Source organism: Nicotiana attenuata, chromosome 12 (assembly GCF_001879085.1).
Source record: "Nicotiana attenuata strain UT chromosome 12, NIATTr2, whole genome shotgun sequence".
NCBI lineage: Eukaryota > Viridiplantae > Streptophyta > Magnoliopsida > Solanales > Solanaceae > Nicotiana > Nicotiana attenuata.
In genome coordinates, this window is record NC_032000.1 from 52,329,111 (window position 1) to 52,341,387 (window position 12,277).

Genomic DNA, 12,277 nt, shown 5'->3' on the forward strand with positions numbered 1-12,277 from the left:
CGATATACCTAAAATTTCGTAGATCCATTGAAAACGGCCTAATGATCAATACTTATCATTTCGTCATGACTTTCGGATTTATTTTTTAATGTTTTGAGGTCATGAAACACAAATTTGTGGGTAGGGGTAAGGTATGCATACACTCTACCCTCCTCAAACCCCACTTGTGGGATTTTTACTGGATTGTTATTGTTATTTTTGAAATACAAATTTGTAATTATATCTTTTTTTTTCATGTGTATTAGTACATGCTAATTTTTGTAGAAGTTTTTTTTATGGACTCCGATTTGCCTTAAATTTTGTAGGTCCATAGAAAACGGTCTACAGATCAATACTCATAGGTTCGTCATGACTTTCATGTTCATTTTATCGTGTTTCGGGTCATGCAACACGAATTTAGATTTACATCCAATATTTCGTGTATATTAGTACAGCTAATTCTATAGAATTTTTTTGACGAATTTCAATTTGCCTTAAATTTTGTAGGTCCATAGAAAATGGTATAATGACAATTACTCAAAGCTTTGCCATGACTTTTGGGTTCATTTTATTGTATTCCAGGGTTATTCAATACGAATTTATAATATATTCATTTTTTCGTATATATTAATACATGTTGATTCTATATAATTTTTTTAACGAACTTTGGATGGTCTGAAATTTCGTAGGTCATGAGAAAACGGCTTAGTGACCAATACTTATCGCTTTGCCATAATTTTCGGGTTCAGTGTTTGGTGTTTGATGCAATTCGAATTGGTGATTATATTCACTTTTTTGTATATTAGTACATGCTGATTCAGTAATTTTTTGGCGTACTATGATTGGTCTGAAATTTCGTGGGTCCATAGGAAACGGCCTATTAACCAATACTTATCGCTTTACCATGACTTCCGAATTTATTTTTGATGTTTTGGGGTCATGCAATACGAATTTGTGATCATATCTAATTTTTCTTGTGTATTAGTATATGTTGATTTTGTAAAATTTTTTTGACGGACTACGGCCAGACTGAAATTTCGTCGTCTATAGGAAACAACCTAGTAACTAATACAGATTGATTCTCCATGGCTTTGTCGCTTTTTTGCATTTTCGAATACATTTTATGACATTTCTGGGTCATGCAATATAAATTTGTGATTATATCTACTTTTTCGTGTATTACTACATGCTGATTTTATAGAAGTTTTTTTACGGACTCCAATTGATCTTAAATTTTGTAGGTTCCTAAAAAATGATCTAGTGACCACTATTCAGAGGTTCATCATGACTTTCAGATTTATTTTATCGCATTTCGGGGTCTTGCAAGACACTTTTATGATTATATCCATTTTTTCGTGTATATAGCATATGCTAATTTTGTAAGAAAAATTGACGAACTCCGCTTGGCCTTAAATTTCGTAGATCCATAAGAAACTGTCTAATAACCAATATTCACAACTTCGCCATGACTTTTGGATTTGCTTTTTGCCGTTTTGGAATCATACAACACAAATTTATGATATCCACTTTTTTTTGTATATATTTGTACATATTGATTTTGCAGAATTTTTTTAACACACTTTGATTGGCCTGAAATTTTGTAGGTCCATTGGAAACGACCTAGTGACCAATACTCATTGCTTCGCCATGACTTTTGAGTTTATTTTCTAGTGTTTCGAGGTCATACAACACGAATTTATGATTATATTCACTTTTTCGTGTACATGCTGAAGTTTTTGACGGATTTGATTGGCCAGAAATTTTTTAGGTCCATTGAAAACGACCTTGCGACGAATACTCATTGCTTCACCGTTATTTTCGAGTTCATTTTCTAGTGTTTTAAAGTCATGCAATACGAATTTATAAATACATCCGCTAATTTTATATTAAAAAAATAACGGACTCCGATTGGCATAAAATTTCGTGAGTCCATATGAAATGGCCTAGTGACCAATAACTCATTAGTTCGACATGACTTTTGGGTTTATTTTATGGCGTTTCAAGTTCATGCAATACGAGTTTATGATTATATCCACTTATTGCTTTGTCATGATTTTTGTGTTTATTTTTTCGTATTTTGGGGTCATGTAACACAAATTTATAATTATATCCACTTTTTCGTATGTATTAACAATGCTGATTTTATAAAATCTTTTTAACGGACTCCATTTGGCTTGAAATTTTGCAGGTCCGTAGGAAACGGTTTAGTGATCAATACTTATCGCTTTGCCATGATTTTCGGGTTCACTTCTTTGTGTTTTGGGTTATGCAATACAAATTTATGATTATTCCATTTATTTATGTGTATTTGTACATGCTGAGTTTCGCGAATTATAATTAAAGGAGAAAGGGTGCGATGTGATTGACTTATACGTAATACAAAAGATTTATAGTACATAGATTTAGTTGATTGATTGAATCATAATTGTATCACAACAGTGGAATGATTTCAAAATCCATATAGATCCTTTGCTTACAAATTGACCACCCATACTGCAATAATTCAAAATAACCAACTATAGAAAATCATAAATAAGAGTCTCAAATAATAATTGAATAATTCAACTGTTGCGTATTGGAACTGTCACTTTTTTCCCCAATGAAAAACACACAAAAATCACCATTTATTGTGTCATAAACAAATATATCAATACTGACATATTGTATCAATCCCACTTGACTCATTCAAACACCTAAAAGCTTCTTTCTTTCTTTTTCTTTTTCTTTTTTAAATGATAATGTCCTGATCAGTTTGCCTGTACTATAGTTATTTTATTAAGTATTTATTTTCGGAAACTTACAAAAATGTCCCAAATAAATCTCAACTTACCAACCTCTAGCCATTAGTCATAGACTTACCAAAACTAGCCAACAAAAATTGAAACACCAAATAATAGGATTCTTTCTATCAAAGAATCACATGCAAAAATCACCTTCCATATTTTAAGTGTGATTAGCAACATTAGATACAAGATGGAAAGAAAATTTCATGGACGGGTAGCAAATAAGGTGATGAAATACAAAAATCTATACAATATTCCAAAAATCTAAACAAAAAGGAACTTTTTCAATGGGTATAGTTGAAATTCATTGAAATTATATAGATAAGTAACAACAACAACAACAACAACAACCCAGTGTATTCCCACAAGTGTGGTCTGGGGAGGGTAATATGTACGCAGACCTTACCCCTACCCCGAGGGGCAGAGAGGCTGTTTCCAGGAGACCCTCGGCTCAAGAAGGAAACAAGTGACGATATATTAGTACTAGCAATAGACTCATAGTAAATAACATAAAATACACAACATAACATAAAATAACATAAATAATAAAATAACAACAGTATAAGGAATATAGGAAATACGAGAAAGAGGAAAGTATACTAATATCTAGAATATAAAGCCCTGCATCAGTAGCTGATCCGTAGCATCCTAAGCCTAACTACTAACTGTCTAGTCTGACTCTAGCGCGCTGTAGAAATATTCCCAACTTCTCCCCTAACCTACAACCTTAATGCTCGACCTCCACAATCCCCTGTCAAGGGCCATGTCCTCAGTAATCCTAAGTCACGTCATGTCCTTCCTGATCACCTCTCTCCAATACTTCTTAGGTCTCCCTCTACCTCTCTCGTGCCCACCACCGCCAGTCGCTCACAACTTCTCACCGGTGCATCAGTGCTCCTCCTCTGAATGTGCCCGAACCATCCGAGTCTTGCTTTCCGCATCTTGTCCTCCATGGGCGCCACGTCCACCCTCTCTCGAATAACTTCANTTTCTGTATAGAGCAAAAATTCGGTTTACTATTTAAACCGGAAAACGGTTCCAAATAACCCCCCCCCCCTCCCCTACCCCCCCCCCCCCCCGAATTTACCGATAAGGTCTATAAATAACCCTCGTTAAAAATTTGGCCCATCACCCACCTTGTTGTTACACACTTACACTATTAGCCTGGATACCCCTTTGTTTTAAACGTCTGTCACAGTGGATAAGCTATCCATTCAAAATATGACATGTGGAATATAATATACACATAAATATTTTATTTTAATGCCCAACCCTACCCATTAGCTCTACTCGTTACCCGACCCGTAAACATAACCCTTCTCTTAATACCCTCCCGAATTTCACTACACTTATCAATTGCGAACCGTCTCCTCGTCGGAAAATTCTCCGGCTAAATTCAGTTTATGAGCAATTTTCTTCAATGAATTAGAGCTGTATAACAACCATAAGGTACTTTTGTTTAGTCCAACATGAATTAGGACGATGTAGACCCAATTTTAGAAATTGGGTGACCATTTGAATTACTACACTCATTCGAAGATCTTGGATTTCATACCATCTGAAACTTGGTTCCCTTTTTTTTTTTAAAAAAAAATACATAAAACAAGTTAAATTATCTTTCTAGCAGATTGGAACAAAATTCCACAGAAACTCAAAAACAGTTTTAACACTGTCCTCTGCCTTCCAAATAAAATTTAAATGCCAACTATTTTGTATGTTTTAAGCCTCCGTGATGGGGTACTCGAACACAACATCCACATGTCATATTTTGAGTGGATAATTTATCCACTGTGGCAGCCGTTTAAAATAAAGGGGGTATCCAGGTATCCAGGCCAATAGTGTAACAGCAGTGGGTGATGTGCCAAACTTTTAACGAAGGTTATTTATAGACCTTATCGTAAAGTTTAGGAGAGTATTTGGACCTTTTCCGTATATTAAATGACCATATGGTAGCATGACACGTGGAACCGAAGGGAGTATAATCAACAGGAGAATGTTTGTGTCACCAGATGACTTTTAGTGAAGAATATTCCCTAGCATTAAATAGGTAGTCGTTGCAAAGGATTTTGGCATTTATGACATGCCGTTACACATTAATCAATGACAGCTTTTACTGTCATTTAAGAGGAGCTTGATCCTCGGATCTTGTTTCGTAGGTGTAGCTATAAATAATGGCTTCAACAATCATTATAGATATACGAAATTGTTGGGAAAACTTATGCCACATTCTATTCTCAAGCTAAATAATATAACTTTACTTTCCGCTTTGTATTGCTGCTATTTCTGCCCTCGGAGGCATCGCTCCTGGAGCCAGATTTGTCATTTCTTTTTATTTTTGCGCTAAGTCTTATGTTTAATCTAATTTATTTATTATTTTTGGATTAAATCGATTCGCTTATTTATAAACTACGGAACAAGGTCAACTGTATTATTTTACAGATAAACAACTTTATTGATCACTGCGTTACATTTGTGCTAGAAAAAATTTCCACTTTCTTGCACACATGTGCACCACCTGATACACATTTGAAACAAACCAAAAGGCCAAAGTAATTATGTCAATTATGATTCCATTATAGATATGGTTGATTGTGATCCTTCACACATCTTTGACTGTTGTTTCACTAGATATGTCAATTATGATTCTATTATTTAATTATTCTTTATTGTTATGGCCTGCTTAAAAACATCTATCACGTAAATCAAGGAGACCGGCAGTAAAGATTTATTTGGTCGAAAGTTTGTACACATTCATGTTTATTTATTACTTCTTCGTTTTAATTTATGTGAACTTATTTGATTGGGCATGGAAGTTAAGAAAAAATAAAGACTTTTGAAATTTGTGATTCTAAATAAGTCAAAAAAGAGCTAAAATATTTGTGCGGTTATAAAAGTTTCTCATTAAGGGTAAAATTATAAGTTTAAGCTAAATTATTTCTAAATTTAGAAAGGACTCATTCTTGTTGGAACGGACCAAAAATAAAATAGGTTCACGTAAACTGGAACGAGAGAGTATTAAAAAACAATAAATATCTATTATATTTAATTCCTTATTATATAAATTGTGATTAAATTAACAATAATCCTTTAAAACACTTGAAAAATTGAAGTAGAAAGATTAAAAGATAGTAATTCATATATTAATGAATTTATTAAAATATTATTTCATATTTATTTACATTTAGTTAATATATAACTTTAATATTTTTGTTTGTATGTGCATAATATTGGATATGATAATTTAAATAAAGTAAGGGATAATAATAAAACTAGTGAGGATTCATACAGGGCGTTTTAATTTATTTGAGACTAAGAGATAATTATTATTGTTATTATTTTATTTCATGTCACAGTAAACATAACTTATGAAAAATTATAATAGAATTAACTAATTTAGATGTAAAGGGCTGTGTTTTTCCTCTATCCTAAATTTTCTTTTTTGTGTTTTGTCTTGATTCTTGATGAATTTAATAACGACCCAATTATTGACTGCTTTGAAATGGGTTGATTAATCCAAGTTTTTTTTTTTTTTGCTACAAAATCTCATCTGGGTCTTCCTTTTCTTGGTCATTTTTGCTCTCTTTTCTTTAGCTTTTGACCTTTTTGAATTCCTCATTAAAAGCTCAAATTTTTAACGTAGCTGAATGGTGCTATCAAAATGCGTTGATTATTCAAGCTTTTTATCTCATCTGGGTCTTGCTTTTCTTGGTTAGTGTTGCTCTCTTTCATTATCTTTTTTTTTTTTGTTAACATTTTGGCTTTGATTTGTTCCTCTATAGAAGCTCAAATTTTGTTGGTTGTTGATGGTATTGATTTTATGTAGCCATTTGATTTTGAATTTTGATCTTTTTGATGAACTATCAATTTCATTTTGCTTTTCTGGGAAGTTTTTGCTGTTATGGAATTGTTTGAAAATATGAGAATTTGAGGAAAAAGTGAGGAAAAGGGAAATATTTTGGGCAAAGATTCAATCTTTTCTCCTTCAGACAACTAATAAAGTAAAAAGGTTTGGGTCTTGGAATGTTTGTCTTGGTCTGTGTCTACAAAGTTCGATTTCAGAAAAGAAAAAAAAATTTTTTTTTTTTTTTTCTGTTTCTCATGTTTGTGGGATTTGGCCTAAATTCTATGTTTTTTCATTTCTGTCCCATCAAAAGTTTGTGAACAATGTGTTGTCCAGGAGAACTTCTTGTGTAGGAAATTGTTTTTGAGATTCATGGGTTGAGCCGTGGAATCAGCTACTAATGCTTGCATCAGAGTGGTTTGCCTATGTCAGGGGTGCAGCCCTTCCCCAAACGCTGCGTGAATGTTGGATGCTTTATGCACCTGGCTGCGCTTTTTAACATTCTTGTACCACCTTTTTCAGTGTGATGTTGAAAAGGAAAGAGATTTCATATTTCTCTCCTTATATACAATACTAAGTTATGTTCCCACTTGCTTTGGCAGGACTAGGATATATATTTGTTCGCAAGCTTTGCAGTTTAATACATGGCTCCCGGAGGCAGCAGTTACCAGGATATTGGTGATTCCCATAACGCGTATGCTGATTATGGTATTGCACCCGAAAATGCTGAACCCAAAAGCTCCCCTTTTAGAAAATCCACAGCTGTTAATATTATTGGTGGGAATCATGGAACAAGATCTAATACAGCTGTCCATGAACTACTCGAATGTCCTATTTGTATGAATCTAATGTACCCTCCAATTCATCAGGTTGGTTCTCATGTAGCTTATTTTGGAATGCCACATTTGCAAATAAAGTGATTCGAGATTCTTAATATGCACCCCGGAGGGGGGGCAGGGCATTGATTAGTAAAATTGAGCTTGAAATTGGACAAGAATCCAAATTCAAATGTGATGGATTTAGAAACCCCGTGACCTAATAGAAATTTAAGCCTGAATAGATTTTATTTTCTGCTTACTTTGGCACTGAGATTTCTGAGGTGTAAGCTAAAAGAAATAGGCTTCTGTGTCATGTAATGATGCTACTGCTAGGTGGCCCTAACGAAAACACTACTACACTAGCTTAATATATTAGTACAGTAACACTCGTTTTGATTGATGTCCAAAAAATACATAGAAAACTGCTGCTGGAGCATTTACGTGATAATGCAATTTTTCCAGAAATGTCTCTGCCTCCTCTAGTTTAACAAACGGAACATGTGAAGTGTTATGTTTCTTCCCAATGAGCATTGGCTGTTTTTGAATAGCTTTCAAGTCATTAGGACACAAAATTCAAGTTCTGCAGTGCTATTCCATGGTGATTGAGCTTTTCTTTCAATAGGTATTATTGGTGAAAGTTTTCTGCTTCTAAATGCATGTTCTATCTTCTAACCGTCAAAATCCAAGAGGGATTCTAGTTTGCATCAGCATAAACATATCAAGTTATAGACTATAAACAATACATACCTGATGCACGCTTTAGAGTTTAGACTTGCTCGATATGTGTCAAAGAAATTATGTGATGAGAGCTGATATTGTGCTTCATTTTATATCGCATAGAAGATGCCAAAATAAAATATTTTTGTGTTTATTCAGGAAAGAGAAGTAGAAAAGTTGGCCTTCAGAAATGTAGAAGTGCGAGCTCGTATAGTTTTTACATTACGTTTATTAGATAACAGAAAAAATAGAAGTGTATAAGGGAGCTAATATAGTTGAAAGTTGTCTTTGATACAATGCCAAAGTGTGAGCTAACTTAGTTTTTACATTACGTTTATTCAAACGACTCCATGTATTTAAGAAATAGTCTCTCATTCCTAGTTATTTTTGGTGCACCCATGAAGTTACAGTTTGTATAGAAGATCGGTGTCTTTTGTAGAAACTTATATTTTGTAGCAGATTCTCTATTTTTTAATACACTGCTTGTATACGGGAGAATTTCCATCATTAATCAAAAGAAAAGGGTTCACTTTCTGTAAATTGGGTAATATTTCGAGTATAACCAAAACTGGAATGTAGGACTTGCACGTTTTGGACATAAAGAGCATTTGTTGTTAAAGTAAAAAGAGCTCTATCCAGTAATCTTATAGCATTTCTTTCACTTTATTTGAGTTGTCATAATCTTTTTGGCCTTTGATTAATTACACTTTCTACTGAATTTGTTACATCTTCCGTGTGCGAAGTGTCCAAACGGTCATACGTTATGCCTGAAGTGCAAGACAAAAGTCCATGTATGCCCAATTTGCCGCCATGAGCTTGGAAACATAAGATGTCTAGCATTGGAGAAAATTGCAGAGTCACTGGAATTGCCATGCCGATACCAAATCTTTGGCTGTCAAGATATATTCGCTTATCATAGTAGGCTTCGGCATGAGCAGAACTGCAGGTTTCGTCCATACAACTGCCCTTATGCGGGATCTGAATGCACTGTTACTGGTGATATTCAATCCCTTGTTGCACACCTCAAAAATGATCACAAGGTTGATATGCACGACGGCTGTACCTTCAACCATCGTTATGTCAAAGCTAATCCTCAAGATGTTGAGAATGCTACGTGGATGTTGACTGTGAGTTCTCTCTCTCTCTCTCTCTCTCTCTCTCTCTCTCTCTCTCTCTTCGTTAGTTTAGAGAGGCCAAGAGGATAAGTTTACTCATAATTCATTGCACAACTTGATGGTGCTCTATATGTTTGCTAGTTTTTTCAGGCTTTCTTCAAGATAGAACTGCAGAACTTCATGAATCACATACCATATTAACAATTCAAGGCTCAAAGCAAACATCAAACTAAGTAATAAGGATTTTTTTTTTTAACTCCAGGAAATGACATGGACTTGGATAAAATGCATTACATGAGGGTTGAGAGAGTTAAGTTGTTAAAGCTCTTTTTCTAGTGCAGATGTGCGACTTTGTCATGTCTCAAGTAGTCAATAAGAACCATATTCGGTGCATCTTTGCAGTCTGATGATAATGTCCGTGAAATGTATTTATCAGAATGTGTTAAGCATGAACACTTTGCCTCCCTACCTGCATTAGGTAGGGGTATGGTGCGTACAGACTACCCTCCCCAGACCAGACCCCACCTGTTGGGATCAAACTGGGTTTGTTGTTGTTGTTGTTAAGCATGAACACTCACTCAAACTCTTGTTGGCATCCTTATCTCCTTGATCGGAAGCTCCTATCGCACAGAGGATTGTCCTACCATTTTCATGGCTAGTACCAAAGCTTTTCGTAAGGTTGGCTAACCAATAGATTGGTATTGTGATCTGAACACCTCAGTCTCCACCATACTGTTTACTTAACTGTGGTGTTATCAAGAATTGACCAGAAGCGTGAGTATATTACGTATGTCAATGATAAATTCAACTTTGATTGTAGTCAAAAAAGCCAAAAAATAGACACAATCAAGGTAGGAGACCTGCCTTGGAAAGAAAGGAAGTACAAACTTGCAGTTCATTCCTTCACCTATTTCGGCAACTCAAAGTTAATAGGATTTCTAGAAAGAGGAACCTTGAACTGAAAATACGAGTATGATTGGCAGACCCTTTGAAGTCAACATTGAAATACAATTTTAGGGATCCTGTGAAGGATCCAGGAAAATCTAGACTGAACAAAACGACCAACTCAAATCTCCTTCGAGTTGAAGTAAGTAGTAGGTTGAAATACTGAAGCAGGTTTTTCCTGGAAGTACACAGAATTGTGGCTCACCTCTGCCAGCTAGGTTTCTTTAAAATGTCGCCACTGCTCTTCCACTAACTCTCTTGATGTCAGATTGCATTTAAAAAGAGAACAAACAGCAAAGGAAGTCCTAGCATAACTTGATATAGACTGACTGGAGTGGATCATAAAAACTAGAAAGTCAAGAATAGTATCACAGATTTGAATTACATGCTTAGCATGGTAAAAACTCAGTATTTGTCCATTTATTATTAAATAGAAGAAAACGACTGTTGATTAGTGGCATCCTATTAAATACATGAGGGGAAATTGTGCCGTGAACTATTTTTCTGCCCCTTAAATTGAAGAAGTAATTTTGCAATTTGGTTCTCATTTGGTATAATCATTCCTTATCAAATTCTGATTATAGTTGCTCTAAGCGGCTTAAATTAATTCTACTGTTACAACCAGCCTGTCTTCTTTCATTTCTGGTTGAAAAGGAAGTCTGTTCTTTCAGTATTTCGTAATAATCTGAATTAGCACTTTGCTCTAAGGCAGGAAAATCTTTAACTTGTTCTTTACTTTGGAGAAAACCACTGTCTGATAACATGGATAAGTAATATTTCTTTTGCTATATTATGTGGAGTAGGTATTCAACTGTTTTGGTCACCAGTTCTGCTTGCACTTTGAGGCTTTCAATGTCGGAGTGGCACCAGTATACATGGCATTCCTTCGTTTTATGGGTGATGATGACGATGCAAAAAAATTTAGTTATAGTCTTGAAGTAGGTGGATTTGGCAGAAAGTTAATATGGCAAGGAGTTCCTAGGAGCATCCGTGATAGTCATAAAACTGTCCGAGACAGTTTAGACGGGCTGCTCATTCAAAGGAGCATGGCACTCTTCTTCTCTGGTGGTGACAGAAAGGAGCTAAAGCTTAAGGTGGCCGGGCGCATTTGGAGAGAACCATTGTAAAGTAGAAATACGGTCTTCTTCCTCAGAGTTAGCATCAATTTCACGCCGTGTCATCAAATAGCTCAGTAGATTTCGTCTCAGAGGCCACGAGTATTGTTAGTTATCCCTGATTAGCTGGTGGTTTATTTTTTGTATTTCTTGTAAAAATATAAAGGTTGTAGATGGTTATATATAGGTTCAGGTTTTTAGCTCAATCAATTTCTGTTGAATGTAGTCAGCTTCAACTGTTGGGCATGCATTCTGTCAATGCTGGTTGTATATCATATATTATGAGGCATTTAGGTTTTTTGACAATCAATGTAATCAGAATCAAGTGACTTATATAGAACATTGTTTATCTATATATAATCTTTTATTTCTTTGTCAACTATTAGTCTAGTCTTTAAGGCATGATTCTGGCTGGTTGAATCAATCACTTCAGTCCTTTACTTAGACAGAAATTAACTAGGCTCTAATAATAATAACAACAACAAAAACAACATAAAATCCAACAAGTGGGGTCTAGGGAGGGTAGTGTGTACACGCAGGGCGATTAGGGGGATGGAAGGAGGGTCACCCGAACCCCCTTCGCCGAAAAAGTTACACTGTATATAAGATGCAAAATCTATTTTTTACCTCTATATGTTTTGAATCTCATTGCCATAGTCAAGGGGTGTCAAAACCTTTGTGAGGTCATTGGTTCAATTCCAATTAGATATATTGAAGTCAACAAGAAAGAGAATAATTTTAATTAGTATAATTGTTGGCTTATTCCATGCCTCAACTTTATATATTGTCTATGTATGTACCTCTGGTCTCATAAGACGACGACGACGACGACAACAACAACAACCCAGTATAATCCCACTAAGTGGGGTCTGGGGAGGATAGTGTGTACGCAGACCTTACCCCTACCCTGGGGTAGAGAGGTTGTTTCCAAATAGACTCCCGGCATCCTTCCCTCCAAGAACTT

At 35.0% G+C, this 12,277-nt stretch overlaps 1 protein-coding gene across 3 annotated transcripts; it reads left to right on the plus strand.

The window, feature by feature from the left end:
- Positions 6,150-11,685, plus strand: LOC109235774 (E3 ubiquitin-protein ligase SINAT2-like). Of its 3 annotated transcripts, none has more exons than XM_019402021.1 (4): positions 6,150-7,109; positions 7,206-7,472; positions 8,882-9,265; positions 11,002-11,685. In XM_019402021.1, the coding sequence occupies exons 2-4, from the start codon at positions 7,248-7,250 to the stop codon at positions 11,323-11,325; spliced, it is 933 nt and encodes a 310-aa protein (XP_019257566.1). In that variant the 5' UTR covers positions 6,150-7,109; positions 7,206-7,247; the 3' UTR covers positions 11,326-11,685. The 3 variants fall into 3 exon arrangements, with proteins under 3 accessions (XP_019257566.1, XP_019257567.1, XP_019257565.1); XM_019402022.1 differs by having other exon boundaries at positions 6,150-7,037; XM_019402020.1 differs by having other exon boundaries at positions 6,150-6,470.